We start from the raw sequence: 27070 nt of genomic DNA, 5'->3' as shown, positions 1-27070 counted from the left end.
AAAACAGGATGGTCCAAGGCCAAAAGAGAGTCATTAGAATGAGTTTTTCTTTCTCTTACTTGCCTCGGTGTTCTGGGCACAGGAGAGGAAAGGGAGATAAATCCAGAAATCCAGCAGACCAGGATTTCAACTGTGTCTCCTTTGAAAAAGGTCCTATATTCATATTCTGAATTTCTGGGGCAGGTTGTGGAATGCAGACTGGAGGAGACTCCATTCTGCAGGTCCAGTGATTGCCTGCTGGATGCCAACCAATCTGCCTCTATAAAGAGCTTACCGCCTGAACTGATGCCAGATTTTATTCTGCCCCTTTTATTAGCATCATCATGACCTTTTGTGCTCTTGTAAACACTTTGTGGTCCCATGTTTGTTCTCACTGGCCCTAGCAGTAATGTAACTGTCTATCACCAAAATGTGTTGATGTATCACATATTATTTCAACTAGGGTAAGGAGAGCTAGCCAAGTGACCCAGGGCTCCAGCAAATTTATATTTTGATTTGTCTCATCCTGGCACTGTTGACCCTGAACAACATAAAGTGATAGGTAGGTTACCAAACCAAATAAGCTGACATCCTTGGTAACCATCTCTTGGTTCAGTTGTCTTATTGTGTGTCCTTATTTCAAATGGTTTATGAATCTGAATTCTCCTTTCTGAGATGAAAGAAAAACTGTTTGCGGTTTGGATGATAGTAGATTAGAGTTTGAGGGCTTTTTGCTTCTGAAGAGTCAAGAGTGGGAATTTGGGATTGTATTGCAGAGAATTTGAGTCTGTAGGATTATGCTCATCTTGAGACATGGTTTACATTATGTGTCTAGCTTGACATTTTCTCTTGTTGGAGAACAGATGCACCAGACTCCTCAGGGGAGCAGACACCTGGGCCAGGCTTTAGGGAAAGCATGTTGAAGGTTGATAATGCCAAAGGCTAGTCCAGATCCCAGGAAGATAAGAGTGGGGTCTACATTTAAAAAGCTTCTGGAGATGTGGCAATCTATACTGAAGACAGGATCCCTACATGCACAAAGAAAGGAGATGAAGGGAATGAGGACATGGTAGGAAGGGAGACTCAAGAAAGAGTCATCCAAAGGTCCAGCACTACTACTACAAAGGCTTCAGAAGTAGAGTCTACCCTGTGTTAGAGTTATAAAAGAATAACAAAATTATCTTTACTAACCAAGTATTGTTCACCATGTGGAGTATCCTGTAGCCATTGATTGAGGCAGACACTGTAAGCAGCTAAGCCAAGCCTGCATCAGTGCTAGAAAGGAAAAAGGCTGCACCGGTGAAGGTTCTGTATGTAGTTCCAGAGGCTGAGAAGCTGGAGGGGTACTTGTAGAGACAGGGCTGGACCAGAGCTAAAGCTGTAGAGATTGTTGGAAATGGCTGAAAAATCCTGTCAGAAAGAGGCAAGCTTAGAACACGCAACTCTGCCTTCCTGGAGCCTCTCACTGGAACTGCACTGTTACTGCTCCCCTCTGGAGCTGCTGTGTCTTCCTCTGTGGTGTTGGTGCAGGGAAAATCCCCCAGCTGGAGGCTGAAAGAGCTGCAATCATGGACAGAGCTGAGGGAGCTATTGTACCACCTCTGTAGCAAGAACCAGTAAAGGCGCTATTAACAGGACTATTTGCAGAAGAGAAATCATCCTTGGAGCAGAAGGAGCAAAGTTTCTCCTGTAAGCAAGACTGAAAACGGAGCAAGAAAATTGAGAAAAGGTGACATCTTCTGGATTTCCTTTTCATTTTGGAGGGCTCCCCTGCCATCTTGGGGCCTTGGGCAGAAGAAGACCTGCTACATGCTGTGGAACCAGACACCCATGAATAGGGTGACCAGATGTTCCAATTTTATAGGGACAGTCCTAATTTGGGGGTCTTTTTCTTATATAGGCTCCTATTACCCCTCACCCCCTGTCCTGATGATTTTTCACATTTGCTGTCTGGTCACCCTAGCCATGAAAGGCCTGAAAACTTCCAAGAAAAAAATGCCTTAAAAGGAAAGTCTTGAGATAAAGACATTTTGAGTCATGTCTGAAAATGTAAAGGGTCTTCTCTGCTCTGTGACTCAGAGGCCCACTTGCTGAAGCTGCCATGGGGCAGAACAAACTGGGCACTTTCACAGAAGAAGAGCCAGACAGGTCTGATCCTACCTTCTGAAGCTGTTGAGCAGAGGAACATGCATTATTGTAATGATGAGCATTTCTCCATTGTATACAAGCTATTTCACCACATTTATTTAAATGCATTTAATGTGTATGATTAACCAAACTATTCAGTTAGTTACATTATTAAGAAAATTAACACTTTGGGGGGCAGTAGAGTGAGGGGATGGAGTGTGGTTCACCACCTCAAAACAGAGATGGGTTCCGGAGTTGCAAAACTGAGAATTGGACTTCCTCAAAATTCAAGGATGTTCATATCTTGGGCTTTGATTCAGTTCCGCAGAGCCAGTCATAGAGTTACAATCTGGGTTCAATTCCCCACCCCCAAATATTAGGGGTTATTTGGATCTTGCATTTTGGTATGGGCCCAGCTCTACCTATTGGTGGTGCTCCACACTTCCCTGAGGTAGCCTGCGGTTAAACTGATACTCTCCTTTCCAGCCAAAAGAGCTAGTAGCAGCATGATGGCTCACCTTTACATTCAGTTTTAATAAGGGTCAAATCAGTAGGATTTGAAGGCACCTGTGTCCAGCGTACATCATCATGAACAACTGTGGTGATGCCATGGCCCTCACATGCTGCAATGATGAGTACAATTGAGAACATGAATAAAAGGATAGGGAAACTGACGCATGCAACTCTTGTCAGGATCCCAGGTTGGCTCTCTGAACATAGGCACCAACTTCTGCTGGTGCGGGTGGGTGCTCGACCCGCCTCTCCCACAGGCCCCGCCCTGACTCCACCCCAGCCCCTCCTGCCCCGTCCCCATTCCAACCCCTTCCCCAAAGTCCCCGCCCCAACTCCACTCCCTCCCTGCCCCTATTGGAGTCCTTCCCCAAATCCCCGCCCCGGCCCCGCCTCCTCCCCTCAGTGTGCCACGTTCCCACTCCTCCCCCCTGCCTCCCAGAGCTTGTTATGCCGTGAAATAGCTGTTTTGCGGCGGCAAGCGCTGGGAGCTAGGGGGAGAAGCAGGGACACGGCGTGCTCAGTGGAGGAGGCGGAGGTGAGGTGAGGCGGGGAGAGGGGTTTGGCTGCCAGTGGGTGCAGAACATCCACTAATTTTTCCCCGTGGGTGCTCCAGCCCCGGAGCTTGTTTCAGGTATTATGTTTTGCTTAAGCTAGTCAGTTAAGCATAAGTCCACACACCTGGCCTTCTTTCAAAGTCCCTTGTGCTGGGGGCTGTCATGGAGGTGATGCAAGGCTGGTTAACGCAACCCTGAGTCCATCAGGGCTCCTGCTGTATCCAAAATACTCCTGTGGGGTTCCCCTTATGTGTTCTATAGCCACCCTGCCTCTATCAAGATAACAAAAAGAGGGCCACAGGGCAATGCTGAATCGGGCCTTAACCGGTAGTCACTTTTTTCTTATCTTCTTATATTGCAGCATTATAATATCTCTTCAAACAGAGATTCCAAACTCCAGATAAACAACTCATCCTGTAAATAGGCTTATCCTGATCTGTCTCTAGTCATTGTTTTTCAGTAAACAAGAATGTTGTTGTAAGTCCTGTAATTTTTATGACAGACCAGTTTTCCAGCAGACTGCAGTATAACTGCAATTATAACCGCCTTCTGTTGTGAGGTAATGAACCACTCTCTATCTCCTCTCTATTGATATCCTAATAAAGTGCACACACATTCAAATCAACAAGAAGTGAGCTATAGGGAAACGGTAAACTATTTGTAGACCACAAATTTGGATTTTGTTTAAAAAAAAAACCCAAAACACTTTTTACAAAACTAGTTACATAAAAACATTTTAATTAAACTGCAAGTTCCTATAAGTACAGAGCTTGTTTTATTTCTGTGTCTTCTAAGTATCATGTCTGTAATCTGGTGCTATACTACTGATAAAATAATAAATATTTTCAATATCATTTCAATAAAAACAGGATTTTTTGAAAATTTAAAAACTTCCCTATAGTGTTATGAATATCAAAGAAAGACACTATGACCACCCCGGAAAACCAAAAAGCAGCACTGATCTGAAACAAAAGGTGAAATTGGTAAAGCCTAGTTTCAGTGTCCATGATAAGTGAAGTGTAAACAGTAAACTGAGAACCTAAATAGTGAAAAATATGAGATTTGAAAATTTGTATGTTTTTACAATCCATCCATCATCATAACATTTATTTTAACTCAGAAGTTTTATTTTGATAGTGCCCCTTTACATTAATTGTCCTTAGTCATTTAAAACAATACAAATATTTGCAAATAAAATGAATCTATTATGCAAGAAGCATGTGCATTCATGATACAGTGGAACCTGCTTTTATGGCTTGCTGCTATCTGAGGTCACTTGTGTTAACAGCCAGCAAAATCTTAGTCCCTGTGAGACTTCCTATCTCCTCCATATTAACTCACACATTAGTAGGTGGCCACCTGCCTAACACATTTTCAGCCACCTGCAGACCTGCCCAGCTGTGCAAACTGCATTGCAATCAAACTCCTAAGGCAGCCAGAAGGAGAAAACTTCAAGATTAGGTATTTTTAAAAAGATGTAAAGAATGTTACTTGTGATCTCTGCATACTGCCCTGTATCCATGGGAGCTCTGAGAAGCACTGTGCTTCATTAGAGCACAATACTTTCTGGAGCTCATGGGTGTGCAGGAGAAGCACAATCACTTCACCACCTGTTAGGAGGGGACAGTGATCAAAGACCCATCTCTACTGTCCGCAGTACTTACATAGTCCCTTTTATTGGTATCTGAACACCTCATGGTCTTTAATTTATTGATCCTCACAACCCCCCATGAGGTAGGGAAGTAGTTTTTCCATTTTACAGGTGGGAAACTGAGGCAGAGAGACTAGCCTAGCACCATAAACAGGACTAGCCTTCCTTGCACAGTCATTGCTCAGGTGAATGCAAAATGTCTATGAGCTCAGACCCTTTACGGAGTATCCTTGCACTTTTCCCCTTCTGAACCTGCACAGAGACCAGGCATAATCTTGAGAGTAATGTTTTATATTCATATTCTAAGGCTTGCAAAAGTAAAAGTATATTAGCAGTGCATGGGTGAAAGTTGTCTGAATGGTCTTTTTCTCATGTCTTACTGTAGTCAGTAGCTACCTATTATAATGCACAAAAGACCTGAACACTAAAGTGGCAAACTGTTAATAGCTTTCAGTGTATGTATTTATTACTTATATGTTTATAATAAAATAGTTGCAGTTCCTATACTGTCCCTATGCATATTTCCCCTGTAACATAAAACCATGCCTTCTCACTTCTGCATCACACTAGTAATATATCAATAGCTCTTATCCATTCAGCACGATGTTAACCCTTTCATATCTGACACAAAATTAAAACAGCATTAGGACAACAAATCAATCAATTCATTTTTAATGCTGGTCAAAATTATTCATTGTGAATAAATAATCTCATTGAAAAATCTAAAAAGGGCTAAATTAATCATTTGTGAGTGCACCTTGATTTCTGCTAATATATTTGGTACTGCCTTACATCTTGGATAATTTTCAGCCATTGGGTTAATTAATTAAACAAATACATAAAACACAATAACTATTATAGTCACCACACCACCCACAAGTAATCAAGAAACTTCAGCTCAAAGAAAGTAAAATATGTGCACATTGTCTCTTAAATATACAGAGACACATTCTATGGTACATATACAGTACACAAAACGTACTTATTTATGCACAAACGTGAAGCACATATTAACTGGGTTTGAGGAAAGAAGCAGTAGTATATTGCTCGACGAGAAGACACTTCCTGAGATTGCGCCATAACATACAAAGCTGCGCCAAACTAAGCCTTCAGCTTTGGGCAATATGTTAATGGCCTTTTTTAAATTGTGATGAATTATATAACTAATTTTAGGGAATTTTTAAACAAATCCCATTCATTACACGCCGGAAAATTAGATTTTTACTACTGCCCTCCTGAGTCTTCACAGACTACGTAGTTCAGAGGGTCAGCTGTTGCATACTCTCTTTGCTGCCAATGGAGGAGTTTGGCTCACACAAGGGACCAGGTCTTCAACATACAACACCAGGGAGAGAGCTGACTATGCCGTGGAAAGGCATCCACTTAGAGAGGTGATTCTACTGGCAAAGGGAAAAACAGCTAGCCAGCTCCAACATATACCACCAAGGAGAGAGGGTCCCCATGTCTCCTGTGATCATTTTGTAGCAGAAAAGATTCCAGAGTTTTTCCCCACACCGAAACCAGCCCCCCTCTTAGAGGCTGCTCAGAAGAGCCCCAGCCTGTAAAAAAAAACATTCCCATCCAATAAAGCTGCTTCTGTCCCACTCCCAGTCCTGAAGACTATTCCTGCCACTGGCAAAAAAAAAAATCCTTCATCCAGTAATGGCTCACCCTGCAAAGTGCAGGTGCTCCAGCCCAATCTACCAAAGCACTTAAGTACATGCTTAACTTTAAGCATGCGAGTAGTCTCACTGAAGTCATCAGGGTTACTCAGATGCTTAAAGTGTTTGCAGGATTGCAGTACCATGCAGGATCAACCCCTAAGGGACCTGGAATGGCAAGAAGAGGGAGAAAGAGAAACTACTAAAAACAGCCAAACAAACACAGAATACTCAATGGTAATAAAATAACAAAAATGGATTTGGGTAAAAATACCTTCAAGCTTTTGGGCTACATTTTATTTCTACTGCTCTTGAAGTAAATTAAAATTTGTACACACACTATTTAGGCCATTTACACACAAAGATGGATATACTACACAGTACCCAACTAACATTTTTCAGCTTGACAAAATAAGTTATATACATCTTGTTTTATTACATCTCCCTTCAAACTAGTAGTTAGCAACATTTACCTGTGAGCATAATAGTGTCAGTAAACTCAGCACTGATGATGGGTACACTGGGACCATCCTCATTGTATGCTTTCAAAATGTACTTCTCAATTACACCTATGACCCCAGCAGGTTTGTCCCAAGTCACCTCAATGCTGTAACCATTTATGCTGTGAATTCTTGAGGGAGTTGGCACATTTTCTGGGACTGTAGAAGGATAAAATAGAAAATAGAGAAAATGGCAGTTCTGAGAAGACTATTGCCCCTATTCTTCACTTTTAATGGCTGCAGTAAATCAGACTGAACCATTAGCATAAATACAATTTATTAGAGTTGTAACTTTTCAGCATTGATTTAATATGACTGCACATCTTGAGCCATTCAGTTTAAGCTATATTTCAAAACCATCAAAACTCCATCTACATAACATTCTTTCTTGTCTAGTTCAGGTTTTCCAAAAACATTTAATGTATCAAATGTGATTAAACATCACTCATAAGAAGGAGGTGGATTGTAGGCGGCTAAGAAGTTCAAGCAATATAAGGATGTAACTGAATGAAGCAAGAGGATTAGACTGTTATATGTAGGGGTTTGGCACTTATCTCTTGGGTACATCAGCCACTAAACATCACAAATGCGAGCAAATTCTCAAAATTCCAGTTTCATTTTCTAAATTAAAGTATTTCAGAATAATTTTAAAAGCATATGAAAATACGGTGTGATGACCTCCAGACTATCTCTGGGTACTCTCTTTCACTCAGGCATAGTGTCGCAGGTGAGCCCTGCCTCACTTCTCTTTACCCGGGTTAGAAACGGGACCAGACAGACATAATTATCAAAGAGCACCCCCCTTTCTGAGGGTCTAATTTATTAACGACAGTCATAAGCATAAGCAGGAGCTCACTAGATACAGGTGGGGACCTTCAGTTCAACCAGCAGTCTCTGGCTCCTCCCTTCAGAAGACTCTTCTTTCCTGTGCCTTAAGGGTGCTGAGCAGGCCAGTCTTTCCCTGCCAACATCTCCTTGTGTCTGCCCTGCTATAAGGGACCAGGCAGCATTTATTCTGGTCTCCTTTTTGCAGCTTCCTGGCCTCAGGTCTTTAAAGAAACAGTAATGGGATTTCCTCTCAAACACTTCTTACTCGCAGGATTGCTTCCTCTCTTCCAATATCCCCTGAGTAACTTGTATATATAATTGGACCTTTCAAACTTTTAAAAAGGCAATGCCACATGACAGGGCAGGCTGAGCATTAGGCCCCATAACCCTTAAGGCACAGACCACCCCATCACATATGAAAATAAATTAATAATTGCATACGACTGTCAGAAGTAAAAACTGAACTTGTGCAAGGCTTTTTGCATTAGCCTTTGCTTTTAATCACTTCAGATGATTTTTAAAAAAGAGAATAAAGATGTTTAAAAGAAGCTGAAAGGCAACCTCGTGTACACATACAATCCCTAATAAAAAATTCATCCCATTTCCCATAACCTTTAAGTATTTATTAGATATTGTTATACCAAATAAAGGTCTGGCCAATAACGACTTCATCACAGATGACCGCGCAAGGGATGCAGAAGAAAGGCCCAAGGAACACTACGGCAGGATGGTGGATGGCGAGTTTGCTGTAAATGCTTGTGGACTCCTAAGGCCTGTCGATGAAGATCACTCTGCTTTCCCTACATCAAATATCCTCTTTGTGGTGACCTTATTGTTTAGACTCATTAAATAAATGCAACCTTTGTTGGAGGTGGGAAGGACCCTGGAATGCTAAGTGTAAAAATGTTTGAATGTTTGTGGTGTCTATGGAAAGTAACAATGTGATACTCTAGGATAGCTTCTGGTTACTGAGAATACTACAGCAATATATTGATTTTATTAGTTCTGAAATATAGCACAGGGCAAAGTAAGGTACAAGATAGCAGATGGTCTTTTCATAAGGGACACAACAAACCTGACTCAAAAATAATTAAATAGTGCAATTATTCTCCAGCTCTTGGGAGCATGTAGCTGCTCAGTGTTGTGGTCAGATTGTAAATATAAATTTATGGTAAAACTTACTGTGGTCAGATAATTCATATAAAAATGGCTGTATATGCTTTCTTCTGGGGGGGAAGACAAAATGGTGACATTAAGCTGCATAAACAATGTATTTGAAAGTCAAATATTTACTCTGGTGAACATGTTTAAAGCATCTTTTGCAATGCAATTATATTATAAGTATTTTTTTTAAAGAAGAGTTTGGTATAATTGGGGAGATCATACAATAATACTGTTTGACCATCATCTATCAGTAGAACTCTCTGAATTGTTGGAGTACAATTTGGATCTAATTCATAGTGATAGCAGTCTATGGACACATATTTCACAGTGTGAGGAATCTTCAGAAAATTGCTAGCTCAACAGGGTATAAAAAAGCCTACTGTACAAAAAAGGGAAGTGCCTCCAAATTTCCTCCATGAAATTTGAGAGGTTAATCTTTTTGAGTGAACACACACATCTGTGTGACCCATCATGAACTGTAATGCCAACTATGCACTATATTTTTGCTTTGCAATGTTTTTCGTGAGTCCTGTGTGGCCTTGCACTTTAACAATCATCACCAGATGCCTTTTTTCTAGCAGACATGTGTAATTTGACTAGAGGTTTAGATTTGCATATATCAACATAAACTGGGTGTGTAGCTTATATTCATATATGTTCATGCTAAGATAAAGCAATACAACCTTTTAAATATCTTTCATTTTACATAATAAATATGGTGTATTATAATTAGAAAACACCTTGAAATATATTGTGAAAAATGCCTATTTGTGCAATTCATAGCTACAATAAAATATTGGTGTTATTAATCCAAAATGTCAAACATTTTTGGTTCCCCTTAAAATATTCTGCAATTTTTACTATTCACTGTATATACTCATTCATTAGCCCATTCGTTTATAAACTGACCCCCCCAAATGGATAGCTAAAAACTGTATGACCCTTTCATAAGCCGACCCTATATTTCAGGGTTTGGAAAACTTTGGCTCCCGGACTGGCAGGTCGGGACATTTTGTTTACTTGGAGCGTCTGCAGGCATGGAGCCCCTACCTCCCTGTGGCCACGGTTCGCCGTTCCCAGCCAATGGGAGCTGCGGGAAGTTCCCATTGGCTGGGAACGGTGAACCGCGGCCACAGGGAGCTGAGGGGCTCCATGCCTGCAGACGCTCCAGGTAAACAAAACGACAGTGTATTAGATCAGGGATTGGCAACTTTTGTCACGCAGCCTGCCAGGGTAAGCACCCTGGTGGGCCGGGCCAAGCACCCTGGTGGGCCGGGCCAGTTTGTTTACCTGCCGCGTCCACAGGTTTGGCCCATCGCGGCTCCCACTGGCCGCAGTTCGTGGTTCCAGGCCAATGGGGGCAAATGGGAGCGGTGGGAAGCGGCACGGGCTAAGGGATGTGCTGGCTGGGTCGCATGCCAAAGGTTGCCGATCCCTGTATTAGATCTTCAATTCAATGATTCCATAGAGTTTAAAATCATCACATTTTGGTGTAGACCCGTTTATAAGCTGACCCCCGCTCTTTGATGCGTCACTGTTTTACCAAAAATATTCAGCTTATGAACGAGTAAATATGGTAATTAAAATTCTCATAGTGGGATTTTCTCCAGCAAACAGCCTAACATTAGATAACTCATAAAACAGATACATTTAGAAACTATGTTTACCTGATTCTCTTGTCCGACCATGACTCCAGACACTAGACACTGATCCTCCTTCATTTGAGGCAACCACTCTATACAGGTATTCTTTAAAAAAAAAAAAAAAGAGTGAACTCAAGAACACATTGAATGAATGAACACAGAATGAAATAAAAGTGTAGCATTTCATTTAAGGGCCCAATGTGTTACCTGTAAATGGCTGTAGACCACTCTCATAAACACTCTGCTTTTTGCCTCGGTAGACTAGGATGGAGTCATTTCCCCTGCAGTTAACAGCACTGTCAGTTGATAGGCATCCGTCCAGATTGACTCTGACAGCACTGCTGGACACAGATGCCAAGTTAACGACAGCACCTCGTGTAAATTCAACATCCTTCATGCAACCACCGAAACCTAGCAAATAGTAAGGGATTAGTATCACATAAAGGGCTTCAGTCGTTAATTAAGAATCATTTTTGTTCCTTGCGATGCTACATTTTCTGCGATAAGAGGAGTTGGGTGTAAATGTTAACTTTCAATTTATGTTTGAGAAATGATTATTTCCCCACACACACACCTTTTACATATTAAGCTTGTAAGGACTCCTAATGTTCCAGTGTTGAATTCCTGCCACACTGAAGTATATACTTATTATTAAACATTCCACTCTCTGTGAAAAAAAATCCCCAAACTTTATTTTGCTTCTTCATATGTTCAAAAGTATTAACATAAAATCAGTGACTAATATTGATTTTAAGTTTGGGGTCAGCCCTCACATTTCATATTTTCATATTCCATAAATTTGCATTATATTCTTAGTCACTTGAACTAAGAAGAGCCTATGGACAGCAAATATACTTGCATATAGAGGAAACATGAGCATAACAGAGATTGTCATAACTGGACCATACTTGGTACCTCATTCACAAACATAGCATAAAACATAACCCAAGACCTCCCAATCATAGGCAAAATCGTAAGTGACTTGAACACTAGAAATATGGCTTATTACATACATTATAAATATATTAAATAGAGGAGCTGCACCAGGGTTTTTGCCGCCCTAGGGGGCAGCGCTCCTCCTCTGAGCATTCAGTGGCGGGGGTCCTTCTGCTCCATATCTTCGGGGCACTTCGGCGGCAGGTCCCGGAGCGAGTGAAGGACCCGCCGCCGAATTTCCGCTGAAAACCCGGAGCGGAAGGACCCCTGCCGCCGAATTTCTGCCGAGGACGGCAAAATGCCGCCACCCAAATCCTCCCACCCTAGGCGACTGCCTAGGGTTACCTAGTGGAAGCACCGGCCCTGATAAAATATAGTTATTCACAATAGGAACATTTTAAAATAGTGTAGTTGTACAATTTTCTTGACATTTCTATGATTTAATTTACAAAGGAAATGCATCTCTTCATAAGGTGATGCAAATATAGTACTATGATTAGGGCTCTACCAAATTCATGGTCATCGAACTGTGAAATCTGGTGTCCCTAGCATGAAATTTGGTCTTTTGTGTGCTTTTACCCTATACTATACCGATTTCATGGAGGGGGGGGGGGGGAGGAAGACCAGTGTTTCTCAAATAGGGGGTCCTGACTCAAAAGGGAGTTGCAGAGGGGTCACAACGTTATTTTAGGGGGGTTGCCGTATCGCCATTCTTATTTCTGCACTGCCTTCAGAGCTGGGTGGCTAGAGAGCAGCGGCTGTTGGCCAGGCACTCAGCTCTGCAGTCAGCAGCACAGAAGTAAGGGTGGCAATACCATAACCATGTCTTCCTTACTTCGGCGCTGGTGCTGGTTCGGCCTTCAGAGCTGGGCTCCCAGCCAGCAGCCGCCGCTCTCCACCTGCCCAGCTCTGAAGGCAGCGCCGCCGCCAGCAGCAGTACAGAAGTAAGGATAGCAGTACTGCAACCCCCCCAATAACCTTGTGATACCCCTCCCACAACTCCTTTTTGGGTCAGGGCCCCTACAATTACAATGCTGTGAAATTTCAGATTTAAATAGCTAAAAGCATTAAATTTATGATTTTTAAAATCCTATGGCCGTGAAATTGACCAAAATGGATCAAGAATTTGGTAGGGCCCTAATTATGATTTGAATATGGTACAATAGCCAGTAGTTAGAATAATATAAAATAATATGGTAACTGGAACAGAGACCTTGATTACTTTTAAAATTAACTCTGGAAATTAAAAAATAGATTGCTCATTCTCTCATGCATCAATAACTATAATATAGCTCTTGGGAAAATCCTATATTTCTATCTAAGGTACTTTTATGGCCTTCATTACCATAATATCTGAATGCCTCACAATCTTTAATATGTTTTCCTTACTTCAACCCCCCTGTGAGGTTAATCTGAAGCACAGAGAAACTAAGGGCTTGTATACACAAATATTTAGCTCACAGCAAGCTGGGTTCTGACTCTATCCCTCACACGCCTGCTGCACTCTTACTGTCCATTGTGGACCCTACTTTGATCTAGTCCTCTTCTAAACAAACTGTTAAAGTGCATCAGCAGGGTCCACAATGGACAGTTGGAGCATGGCAAACTAGTAAGGGGTAGATTCACATCTCTGATTACTGGGAGCAAAATGTTCATGCAGACAAGCCCAAAGCGACTTGCCCAGAGTCACAAAGGAAGTAAGTCTTTGGTGAGACAGGGAATTGAATCCAAGTCTCCTAAGTCCCAGACTAGCACCCTAACTACTGGACCACTCTTCCTCTCTATTTGTCATTGAGATAGTATTCCCTATAGCTCATTTTTAATCCAGTTATTAAATTAATTATTTTGATGAATGTAGTATTGTTGAGAGGTGCAAAATCAACAGCCATGGAAACTGATGTCCTTTGTTTATCCTAAGACAGTTGCAGCATAGAAAATGATAGTGTAAGCATCCACAAACATCCCCACATTGATCTGTCCACACTGCCTCCACAGGTGAGATAATCATTCATGGATTCTAACTGAACTTCCCAACAAGGCTTGTAATAAATGACAATTGTCATATGGCTTTGTGAGGTAGATACCTTATTTGTGATGGGGAACTGAACAATGCTCAGAAACCTATGTCAAATAGACCATTGAGCAATCATCAGTTGGTAACAACATTTGGTCTCTGAAGCCAACTAGGCTCCCATGTATATCCCAACAATGAAAATTAGAATTAATTCAAAGTTGTACTTTACAGTAGATAGTATAAAGCACAAAACGTGAAATTAACACACCAGGATCTATTATTGACAATATATCATTCTGCGGATTATAAATACAAGTCTTGCAACATCAGCTACTTTCAAAGTTGAATTACATTAAGAGAAACAAACAGTAACACACATTATAATACTTTCTAGATTATGCATCCTAAAATATTACCTAGAAACGTGCCATTTTAGTCACATTTTCTCTTTCTGACAATGCTTCTGTGACAATCAGTGTTCAGACACCCCAAAGGGAGAACAGGGAGGTTGAAACCCAAAGAATAAGCAGTTGAACCAACTTATTTTATAAAATGTTATTGTGCTATAAAAATGTGTTGAGTAAAATCTTTTATGAAAGCTTGTAACTTTCTAAACTTAAGAATCTTTATGAGCTATGTATACGGGTTATGGTTATTTGTGTATAGAGAGAAATGAGCTCCTAAACTTCGGCTCCACTTCACAACAGGACAGGGAGAGGCACTTCCCAGTCAGGTGTTTACACATAACCAGATCCAAGTTACTACCTACTGTCTAGTCCAGGAAATAACAAGGACGGGCCATTACAGTTAATGGAAAAAATTTGAGACATCCCAGCTCTCAAGTCAAGAGGGGGTTTCCACACGCGGAATATACATGAGTCACCATGGACTGAGGCCTGGTCCACACTAGGAAATTAGGTCAATATAACCACATTGCTCAAGGGTGTGAAAAATCCACACCCCTGAGTGACACCGTTAAACTGACTTAACCCCCAGTGTAGACAGTTCTATGTCAACAGGAGAATTCTCCCCTTGACCTAGATACCACCTCTCAGGGAGGTAGATTACCTGTGCTGATGGGAGAACCCTACAGCTGCAGTCTCTACAGTGTAGATAAGCCCTGAGAGAAACGGGGTGGGAAGCCTTTTAAAAACAAGCTTGTGCCTAAGGTTTTGCATCCAGAAACTGAGGAACAGCCTCTGGGCAGGAAGCTGTCTGTGAAATGCTGGATCCCTGCTATAGTTAGGGGATATGCTGGGAAACTGTTCAAAGGCAGCCAATAACTTGTATTAGAAAAGGGATTTTATCCAATATGGAAGTGTAAAGCTCGAGGTTATGTCTTTATGTCTATTTGCTGTATAACTTGTAAACATTTGCTCTCCCTCACCACTTCATCTTTGAATCTGTGTTTTTCTATTAAATAAACCTTTTGTTTATTTTTACCCCAAGCAGGACTGTGTTGTACAAACTGAGTGGAACATGGGGGCCAAAGTAAGCTGGTATCTGGGCGGCTGGTTTCACATCTTCAGGGGTGACAAATCAGAGGAGAAAAGTCCAAATGCCTAGTAGTTAAGAACTCAGGAAGGACAAATCTGGGGAGACTTGAGACTAGATGGGCTATTGGTGTCATCCTGCAAGATGAGACTTTGTGCTTGTGGGCAGGCTACTGGTGTCAAGGATCTGAACCATAGCTGTACAGCATTAAGGTGTAAGCATACACCCCGAGCTTACAGGGCAGGCAGTGACAAAGCCCTTTACTGTTCCTCATGATCACCAAAATGTCACATACTCTCATTCCTATTGGTCACACTGATAGGCTACAGTTGGGAACATGATAAAGTCAAACAAGTTAAAAATATGAATATAGACCAATATTTTCAAACATGGGTGCTGAAAGATGCTCATTTCAATCCACATTTGGGCACCTAAATAGGTGGCTTGTTCCTATTTCAAGTCAGTGAGGATCCAGCACTTCTGAAAATCAGACCAAATTTACTTAGGTGCCTAAACATATACTTTAGACACTCACCTTTAATAATGTTTGGCCCTAGATTAATTGTTCATAGATCCCTTGGCTACAGGAATTGGGAGTGCATCAACTCAGAAGTGATACCATCTGGTAAGATATAGCATTAATGGGACATGAATAATGGATAATCCTTTTGGGCCAGAAAAATGATGTGCATAGGGTCTGGGGTAGGTTATAATGTATTATGATGCCTACAGCTACTGAATACTAGAAAGAACATATATTAATTACTTGTGAATCCTAGTGCTTTGGGCTGATTTGAACCTTTCCATATCTGTGAATTCATAAAGCTTGAAAAATTGTCTGCCTAATTCACTTGAATACAGATATTCAACATCAACACATGTATTTACCCCACTTGAGATGTTCAACACTGAATACCAATATTAGACAATTCACATATAATCTACTGACTACCATTTGATTGTTTATGATAGATTAAAATAAATTATGAATAATGAATAGCTTCATAAATAACGGTTTGTTTGCAAAGACCTTGTTAAACAAAACAAACAAAACAAAGAAAAAGAAAAAAAAAAAGGTAGAGGCCAAAATTCATGGGGCGGGGCAGGTTGGTTTATGGCCATGTTGCAGGCATTTTGCATCCAGATGGTCCCTGACCAAGGGCCACAGATAACTCAGTGTTGAACAGAGCAAAGAAAGGCTACTCTGTTTTACACTAGAGATTAAGCCTGTCCCAGAACTGGGAGGGGGGTAGGAGATAGGGAGCACAAAGGTGAGTTGAAGTACCTTTGTCTCCCCCTCCTCCTTGTTCTGTACCAGGTACAACTGGCTGATCCAGAAAATCTCACTTAAAGTATTCACTGAATACAAAATTCTGTAACTACCTCTAGCAATGCCTGTGAAATGATTAATCAGCTCCCAGTAGCTGCTACATAGATCCGTGTCCTACTCAATGGAGAATATTCCAGTGATCTAATGTGCCTATCTTGTGTTTCACTTGTTGAGTGTGTTATCTTTCCAGATTATGGAGGGGACTTGTGTGGGTAGAGTGCTGTGAAAATCTCTCTCTTGAAGATTTAGCTTTTCTGCCTGTGCAGCTGAAGTTAGCGTGTCTCATTTTTCTGATGCAGCTGATCTGAAAGACTGCTTAAGACATCATAAGGGTGGGAGGATTTTGATAGTATACAAAAATAGGAGTGATCATTTAGGGTTCATATAACATTTAATTGATATAATTATATATACACTACTTAGACTGTAAGATTTATTTTTATACTATGTCTATTGCCTAGAAGACAGCAAGATAAAGCACCCTCACTGGATTCTACATGGGTGATACTTCTTTTACCCAAAGGCTTATGATCTGGTGTCTGCCTACAAGTCATGCAGAATTGGGAATTATAAGGAATTATAACATTTGCCTCTTGAAGATGTCAATATACTAAAAGGGCACAGACAGCCCAAGCTTAACTTAGGTCTAGTGAAAAACCCACACCCCTGAACAACGTAATTAAACCGACCTAACCTTCAGCGTAGCAAGCATTAAGTTGATGGAAGAATTAAGTACGCCATCTTGGAGAGCTGGATTACCTACTTCAATGGGAGAACGCCTCCCATCAGTATAGGGAGTGTCTTCACGGAATTGCAGCTGCGCTTCTGCAGCATTTTACGGGTAGACAAGCCCATATTCTACCTAAGGCCACACCTGCACTAGAGGCCTTACAGCGGCACAGCTGTACTGATGCAGCTGCACCACTGTAAGATCTCGCATGTAGCCACTTTATGTCCCCAATGACAGGTGTAGCAACGTCGGCAGAAGAGCATCTCCCGCTGACATAGTGCTGTCCACACCAGCGCTTCTGTCAGTGTAACTTGTGTCGCTCGGGGGGTAGGGGGGGTTTCACACCCCTAAGCAATATAAGTTATACCAACAAAAGTGCTAGTGCAGAAGTACCCTAAGCTAACAGCTCTGATCAGGAACAACTGATATGTAAATTAGGATGCAAACATCTTGACTTTGCAGGCAAGCTAAGGGGCAGGTGAGATCTAAGTGACCTTTGAGATGTTAGGCTTGGAGCAAGAAGTTTAGCTAGATGGGGTGGACAGATGGAAATGTTAGCAGAAACATGGGACAATAACAACAGTAGGGAGAACATCTGTAATTCCCCTTTAGACTTGAAAAAATACTACATTGTTTAAATGCCCCCTAACACTGTACTGGTGCATACATTTAGTACCATCTCAGAGCAAAGACAGCTGTCTACAGAATTACTAACACCTGTTCCTGCAATGCTGGATTTCCCTTGGATTTCCTTACCTTGTTCTAATCCTAGTTCTTTATAGAAATTCTGTAGCTCAGAGGGGATTCCCCCTACATAGACTGGAGAGTTTACTTTCAGTTGCTGAGCGCGGGGTTCCAAAACATGCTCTATCAATTCATTCATACTTGCAGAAACTCTTGAGCCTTCCTTCTTCACAGCTACTCTCTTCCAGTTTCCATCACAATAGGACAGCCCCGCCCAGAGAGCCACTTGTGTAAAAACAGTGCCAGTTTTTAACAGGAAGCTCAGAATTCCACTCTTCAGTTCAGCCTGTATTTTAAAATAAAAGAAAGATTTCAAAAATGACAGCCACAAAGGAGGAAAAGGTCAATGTGTTACTGACATTTAAGACATTCAACTGAAGGAAAGGTACAAAAATATTTTTCCTTCAAGTAATTGTAATGACAATTGTTAACATAGGATATAACAACTGTAGCAAGTACACTTCTATCAATTAATGACACAATTTGACATGTAACAAAAAAATTCTATTTTTTTGAAACCTATTTAGGACTTCAGTATCAACAGCAGCATAATTGACTGAAAAGAAAAGGACAGCTTAAAGTAAGACTATTTCTATTTGACTTTTTTGAAAATGACAAAACACCATTTTCTTCTGTCAATTTAATTTTTGGAAAAATGTGACATGACAATAAGGAAATTAAATGTCAGACCTGATTAAGCTCCTTTTAATTATCTAGTGAATGCAATTTCAAATTTGAACAATAACATATTGATTCCATATTTCATCTTTATTGTTTTACATCTCTCAAATAATTGTTTCTGTATGTATTTTCTAGATTAATATATCAATTTTGAAATATGAATATATTTTACCTAAATTTTCATTGTGGAAGTAAAGTTTCCATATGCTTTACTGCCAAATTATATAATCCTGATTGTCTGAGATGTACCAGTTTTGAGATTCCAAATTGGCTACTACAGAACACTGATAATTTAAAATATGGTAGTTGTGAATACAAAAAAAAATAAAAAATAAAATAAAATAAAATAAAAAAAACCAAAATAAAAAAACAACAAAGGATAAGCCCACAGAAAATACATTTCATTTTCCAAGTCAAAATCTTAAGTGACATAACGATTTTAAAATATAAAGATAAAATATAAAGATAGAGCTATTAAAATATACATCTTTAAAATTCTTTTGGTAAAAGATGTATCTTTTTGAGAAATAGAGAATACCAATGATAGCTCACATTAAAGTATTTATATTTTGATTGCATTTTAGTAACAATTACTCCAAGTGTTCAAAAAATGCTAACCTACTCCACAATAAATGTGGTTCTTCAAGATGCTGTAGTCAGTGTGGATCACATGCATCTCATTTGTGTAATATCTGGGGTCTTTTGAACAGCTGTGTCAGTCGAGGCGACAAATGCACCCTGTGCCTCCTTGTGTTCCCAGGTGAGGGCACAAAGGGTGGAGCGGCTATGACATTCCCTCAATGACGTCATAATTTTAAACTCTGGGTAGATGAAGACTCCAAAAAGAAGGCACACTGGACAGGTCATGGGATTGACACTGACTACAGCATAGAACCACATTTAATGTAAGTGACTGTGCTTTTGTCTTTGAGTATGAGTCAGTGTGAAACCTACTGTAGGTGACTGGCAAGCAGTAAACCTCAGAAGGATGGGAATGAAGAATTTCAGCTGCATCAGTCAAACAGTGATTGAAGTACTCCTCTCCTGAACTTGGCATATGACCTAGCAGCTAAGGTGCAGGTATAGTGCTTGACAAAGGTCAGTAGGTTATTCCACATTGCCACCTTACAGACTTCTGATGTTAGCACATTCCTGAAGCAGGTGGAGGATGTTTGTTCTGTGGTGGGGGGAGCCTTGATGTTCAGTGGGAGAAGTACAGCAGCTAGTTGGTAACACAGTGAGCTACACTGTGTAATCCATTTCTATATTCTTGTTGATGAAATGGCCTGACCTTTAGAACGCCCAGCTGTGGCTAGAAATAGATATGGTGACAGTCTGAACAGTTTGTTCCTGGCAGTATAATAAAGCAAAGCCCTAGATACATCTAGTGTATGTAGTTTCTTTTCTCTCAGTGCAGAGTATGGCTTCAAGAAGAAGACAGACAGGTTGACTGACTGGTTTAGATGACATTCTGAGACCACATTAGGAATGAAAGGAGTAGGGTGACCAGACGTCCCGATTTTATTGGGACTGTCCCGATATTTGCTCATTTGTCCCGCGTCCCAACCTACCTTCGGTCCGGACGCGAATTGTCCCAATATTTTGCCTCCGCTCACAGGCGGAGCGGAGCCCGGAGGGGGCTCATGCCCCCCCCCGACCCTAACTCCACCCCCTCCTTCCCCCATTGGATCCCTCCCCAAATCCCTGCGCCCCCAGCCCCACCCACTCACTGACCCATTGGATCCCTCCCCAAATCCCCCGCCCTGGCTCCGCCTCTTCCCCAAGCACACTGCATTCCTCCTCCTCCCTCTCCCTCCCAGGCTAGCTGGAGGGAGGGGGGAGGTGGAGATGGAGTGGAGAGAAGCTGGTGGTGGGGAAGGGTGTGCAGCTCGGGCGGCCGTTTTTTTTCCCGCTGGAGGGAGGGGGGAAGTGGAGACGGAGCGGAGTCATGTTGGTGCGGGGGGGAACGGGGGAGGGCTTTTTTTTTCCTCCGCCCCCACCCCCGATATTTCACCTGTGTGATCTGGTCACCCTAGAAAAGAGTGGGGGCTGAGTATCACCTTGTCCTGTGCAATGTCATATAATGTGGTTCAGCCAGAAATGTTTGAAGCTCACTCACTTTTCTGACTGACACAACTGCAACTAGAACATGGCATATGCCATTTTGTAATGAGACTTCAACACTACCTCTTATGGAATAATGCAGTTTTTAATCTGTTAGAGTTTGTTTATATCACATGCTTCAGAGGAACGTGCGGGGAAAAACCCTGCAGTGGGCAGCTATGGAATTATCTGCCCATAGAGAAGTTGGCAAAGTGCTGTGACTTCTAACCTATTTTCCAGTGCAAGTTTGTTTTGATCAAGGCTCCCAACGACAGCACCATCATTTACGAGCAGCGTGCTATAAACCTCACTTCCACTCAGTGTTAACTTTTTTGTGTGAGCGTAAATACACAGAGAACACTTCTGACATCCTTATGTGTGTTTGTAACATCGGACTGCAAGAGACTAGAAAATGTACTCTGCACATAGCACTCCTTGAGGTGAGGGGATGAGGTGAGATGAAAATTGCTAATGGAGGCAGGGAAACATATTCAACCACACATTTCAGTGCAGTAATGACCAACTGAGTTGTAACACCTATGTTGACTAAAACGGAAAGTGACTTTAGAGGGGGAAATTATTTTTCTCTTTGCTTACTTTGTGTATTTGACAGTGCTTTTTGTACAGTCATTTCCTCTTTATCGTCAGATAACCATTTTTATCTATTTCTGTGGGACTTACACATAAAGGGAGAAAGAAAAACACTTAAAAATAAGAAAATGTGGCTGTAAAGGAACAGAAATGGTCAGGGGGCAAGCATAATACCCAAAATTAAATTTAAAATTGGGAATAAGTCCATTTAGTTGCTGTTTCATTTGTAAATTAGAAATATCCTAAAAATCAACACAAAGTGCTTTTTGTTGCTGTTTTCTAATTTATGACAGAAGTTTAAAGAGGAAAGAGAAAAAAGTTTTAAATACATATCGGTGAGTGAAATGACAACTGACAGCAAATATGATGTATGCAGTGTTGTTGTAGCTATATTGGTCCCAGGATGTTAGAGAGACAATATTAGAGAGAGATTACTGGACCAAATTCTGGTGGTGAGAGAGAGAAGCTTTTGAGTCTTCTTCAGGTTCGCAAAACCAACTCAGGGCTTGTCTTCATTTCCGCACTAAATCAGCGCCGCTGCGATTGATGGAGTGGCGTAAATTCAGCGCATCTGGTGAAGATGCGCTATGTCGACAGGAGCACACTCTCCCATCGACGTAATTAATCCACCTCAATGAGAGGCGGAAGCTATGTTGGTGGAGAGCATCTCCTGCCAACATAGCGCAGTGCAGATACTGTGTTAAGTCAATGTAAGTTAGGTCACTCTGGGGGGTGTTTTTTTCACACCCTGAGTGACATCATTTACATTGACTTAAGCAGTAGTGTAGACAAGGCCGTAGGGTGTCACAGCTAGACACAAGCTGGAACAAATGGTTTAGCATAAGTAGATGATACATATTTCAAGGGACCATTCAAGGTGAAGTGGCCCTTTAACACTCCTCCAGTCATAGGGAGGGGAGGAATGGGGGTGGGGTTGTTATGGGTTGTAGATTGTTGTAATAAACCATAAATCCAGTGTCTCTATTCAGTCTATGATTGTTAGTGACTAGCAAAGTTATGAATTTAAGCTCCCAGGCTCATCTTTTGAAAGTGTTGTGCAGGTTTACTTTGAGGGTGAACAATGATTGATCACGCCATATCCGATCTCTTTCTGAGAAGTGTTCATCCACAGGTAATATGTGTTTTTCTCTTTTATCATTTTCCCGTGAATTCATTCAAAAGCATAGTGATTGTCTGATTCAAACTGCACACCCCTAGTTGTCACCTACCACCCCACATTGGAACCCGTACGGTGTATCATCAAACAACTACAACTCATATTCAATGGGGACTGAATCCTGAAAGAAATCTTTCCTGAATCCCTCTTCTAGCCTAGCAACAACCCCCGAACTCTCCAAGCTCATCATCACAAGCAAGCTCAAATTCAAAGCAGCACCAGACCCTCCCAGAACAACACATACAAAACATGCAGACATATCTCCACCACTACAATGATCAACACCTCCCATAACACACTTTTCAAGATCTATGGGTCCTACACATGCCTGTCACAACACGTGGTGTACCACATCCAGGTCACTAAATGCCCCAATAACAACTATGTGGGTGAAACCAGACAATCACTGAAATCTCAGATGAATTCACACAGGTAAATGATAAAAGACAAACATCACATCACACCTGGGTGAGCACTTTTCACAAAGTGATCACTCTATATCTGACCTATCAGTGCTCATCCTCAAAGGAACTTTCATAACATGAGCCTGGGAGCTTAAATTCATAACTTTGCTTGACACTAAAAATCATATCCTTAATAAAGACACTGGATTTATGGCTTATTTCAACAATCTGTAACCCACTAACCCTTCTTTTTGACCTATGACTACCGGGGTGTTAATGGGCCACATCACCTTGAATGGTCTCTCTGAATATGTGCTACCTACGTATGCTGAACTATCTGTTTGATCTTGCATTTAGCTGTGACACTCCCAGAGTATCTTTCCCAGACTGGAGGAAGAGCTCCATGTAGCTTGAAAGCTTGTCTCTCTCACCAATACAAGTTGGTCCAAAAAAAGATATTACCTCACTAGTCTTGTCTCTCTAGAAAATATGGTAACAGTCTACACATAATAGACTTGGTAAACATTAAGGACGGAGAAGAAATATTTAGTTTAATACAAGCGGATATAATATTATTATTATGATTAATTATTTGTGTTACCATAGCACCTCAGGTCGGTAGGCACAGACCAAGACCCATTGTTCTCGGTGCTGTACAAAGACAGCACCTGCCCAAAGGATTTTACAATATAATTTCTTAGATTATCATCTTTATGGCAGGGATTGTGTGACCCCAAACCTGCAAATACTTGAGCATGTGGGTAAAGTGGGTAAATTTACATACCCAAAAGTGTTTGCAGGACTGAGCCCTAGTTAGTGCAGTGTGACACACTGGGGCCATAATCCTGATGGCATCCTCTGGGCAGCACTGTTATATAGATCATGAATTGGAGCAATAGAATGAAATTAGGCAGACTTCTGGCACTGAAAATTAATAAGGTTTTGGAGCTGTTTAAACCAGGAGCTGGGGGAAAGCTGATGGGGCAGAGGAGTTCACAGGTCAGGCAAACATATCTGCTAGGGATGAAGGACGGGACAGAAATTATAGTTGAACTGAAGCAGGGATGGGTTGGGATCAGACAAGTAAACTCTGACAGATCAACAAATGTCCGACTAAGGAGTTAAATAAAAACCAAATACCTGCTCACAAAATATAAAGACTTATATAATGAATGCCAGAAGTTTAAAGCAAAAACAGGTGAATTAGAATGTCTGGCAATGAGACATAACAGGCATTAGTGAAATGATGGAATGACAAAAATTAATATGATACTGTAATGTCTGGATATAAAACTATACAAGGAGGGTAGATTGGATCATAGAGATGTGAGGAATAGCATAACACCCCAAAAAGAATCCCTAGAATCTAGTGAGATAATTCTGAGTGGAAAGATCCACATAGTTGAAGCTGTATGGATACAAAGTCCAAGTCATGAAAATACAAACATACGAGTAGGATTATACTACCAGCCTCCAGATAAGGAAAAGGATACTGAATGAACCATGTTGAGACAGATCAAGGGGGCAACAAAAGCTAATAAAACAATAATAATGGGTGATGTAAACTTCCTATATATAAATTGGTTAAATATAACTATGGGACAAGGTATAGTGAAGCAATTTATTGTCACCTTAAGTGACCACTTCTTGGAACAGCTAGAAGAAGAGATCATTCTCAACCTAATCCCACATAACAAACAGGGATTCGTTCAAGAAATAACTGTAGTTGAGCGGCCAAGTAACAGCAACCACAATGAAACTAAGTTCAACATCCTTGGAGAAGTAAAGGTACCAAAACCCATGACTGTGACATTAACATTTAAAAACAAAGATACAGAAATATAAATAATAAATAAATAATGAAGCATGGCAAAAAGGCATCTTTGTTCAGTTCTGGTCGCTCTATGTGAAAAAGGATATAGCAGAGATAAAGGAAGTTCATAGATGTACATAGATGTAGATGCCAATGTAAATGACTAGAGACATAAAAAACTTCTCTATCAAGAGAATGGAAGAGATTGGGGAGGTTTTACTGTACAGAGAAAACAAATAAGGGACATGTTATAGGTATAAAATTAATGATGGTGCGCAGGAATTGGATTGGGTTCTTCTGATAACTTTCGTTCATAATACAAGAACAAGGAGAAATTTCATAAAATTGAAAGGCAGTACATTTAAAAATAATAAAAGGAAATAGTGTTTCTCACAATACACAATTTACCTGTAGAACTGAAGAGCTTAACAAGACTAAAGGACTGGACTAAAAAAATCCCGAACAGAGTTTTGAAAAAGAAGTAATGCTTCACCACATAAACCAGCTTCTACCTATTGGAGGTTAAGAAGAAAACTTCTCTATACGCAGATAATTCCATAGCTGCCCACTGCAGGTTTTTCCCCCACACCTTCCTCTGAAGCATGTGATATAGGCCACTGTTGGAGATAGGATAATGGACTAAAATGGTCCATTAGTCTGATCCAGTGTGGCAATTCTTATATTCCTATTAAAAATGGAAAATGATTGCTAATAAGAAAAAAAAATCCTGATTATGATGATCTATTAGGGCGTGGAACAGTTTCCTTAGGGACGTGATGGAACTCTTGGAACTTGAGATAGTTAAACTGACCTGGATAAAGTCCTTGTCATGTAAATATACAAAAGAGAATAATTCCACACTGTCAAGGGAATGGACTTAATATAGGTCTTTTCCATCTCTAACTGATTCTAATTGCTTACAATCCAGTAGAAGATGTTGCAGTGTATGTGACATATTGATTTTTTTCTTATTTAAAATATATGCATGAATTATATTTTTTTCTTTTCAACCCTTTTGCTATACATTTTAAAATGTTGTACAGATTGGTATTTGGTGAACATATAAATATAAGATTACATTGTTTGAAAAAATAAAAAACAACAAATGATAGTGATTTTAGGGAGAGACAGTAACAAGAAAATCTCATACAAGGTATCTGAAAAAATATTTGTAATAATTCATTTCTGAACCTACTGCAAGGTAATCTGGCCCTTCTTTGTTGTAAACAAACAGAAGTAATCCATTCAGTTGGTCTGTTCTAAACTTAAAGGAGATCTCAAAGTCGAGTCCACCATGAAAAATATCTGAATGGAGTTCCAGGAACCCTTGAAAGACAAAATAACATGTTTTTAAAATAAATAAATCAAAGCAGAAATCAAAAGTAAGGAAAGATGCTGCATTGCACAGTCATTTATAGAATTCTAACAGAGGACACTGCGTTGATGTTCTAGATCAGTGTCATTCAGCCTTATAAAGCCACTTCATCATCAAATGGAGCAAAAACCCAGGAAGGAGAAACAGTGCACCAACCTAATACTTCATTGTGATTTTTGCATCATGGTGTTCCATTGATGCATCACGGTATTTTGTGTTAATATTCAGTAGGTGTGCCCTTTCCCTTCGTAGGCACAATCAGCACCTGCAAAATATTTCATTGTAGTAAATGTGTGTGCATCTCAAGCAGCTGCACCTCTTGCTGACTGTAATTCATTCTATGGGCATGAATTGCTCTTGTAAACACAGAAGCTAAGCCTTAGCCCAGCTGAAAATAACCCTGTGTAAGTAAGAATGTGTTTAAAAAGAGGACAATTGAAATACAGGTGTGGTAATTTATTCAATTTGAGAATTGATAGGTCCACTATATAATATACTATTTTACCTTTGCCAAGAAAATGTGCTCCTTCCATAAGGACAGTGGGACACCCTTCCCAACTGTGATAGACGTTGTTTTGCTCTTCAGCATCCTGCCATTCTAAAGGTTCCCAATTTTCATAGGGATTGTGTGTTTTTTTCAAAAACACATCACTGAGACACCCCACAAAAGCTTTCTGGATTATTGTCTTCATCCCTGCAAAAGTGAAAATATCATTTAGGAAATGAACCACCTGATATTAAAATAAAGACAAATATGCATACATATCATACTTCGCACACAGATGGAGAGGTATATATGTATATAAATATCAATCTCTTTATGGATCGCCTCCCTGGGTCAAATCCAGACTCTAGTGCCTGGCCAGCCATTAGGGGAGCAGCCACCACTCTTTGGCCTGGGAGGATTCTGAACTTGCTGAACTGCTTCATGGAGGCTCCTTCAGATCTACAGCAATAGTAGCCCATATGGATGCAACAGCGTGTACATGCCCCATGAGGATTCTAAGGGAATCATTCTAAATTAGCACTCCTCCATTTCAGGTTTTACTTCTTAGAAA

General features: G+C 40.7%; 1 protein-coding gene across 1 annotated transcript in view; it reads right to left on the bottom strand.

Annotated features, from left to right (window-relative positions):
* The window catches only part of USH2A (usherin), a 584327-nt gene that overhangs the window by 331440 nt on the left and 225817 nt on the right, over window positions 1-27070 (bottom strand). The window contains exons 26-31 of the mRNA XM_065589441.1: window positions 26518-26706; window positions 25833-25963; window positions 17881-18154; window positions 10828-11031; window positions 10645-10725; window positions 6959-7144 (exon numbers count right to left, since the gene is read on the bottom strand). Coding sequence (XP_065445513.1) covers window positions 6959-7144; window positions 10645-10725; window positions 10828-11031; window positions 17881-18154; window positions 25833-25963; window positions 26518-26706 — 1065 coding nt within the window. The remainder of the gene's footprint in view (window positions 1-6958; window positions 7145-10644; window positions 10726-10827; window positions 11032-17880; window positions 18155-25832; window positions 25964-26517; window positions 26707-27070) is intronic.

The sequence above is a fragment of the Chrysemys picta genome, chromosome 3, assembly GCF_011386835.1.
Source record: "Chrysemys picta bellii isolate R12L10 chromosome 3, ASM1138683v2, whole genome shotgun sequence".
Taxonomy (NCBI): Eukaryota; Metazoa; Chordata; order Testudines; family Emydidae; genus Chrysemys; species Chrysemys picta.
The sequence above is the reverse complement of the archived record's forward strand: the minus strand, read 5'-3'. Positions and strand labels throughout refer to the sequence as shown.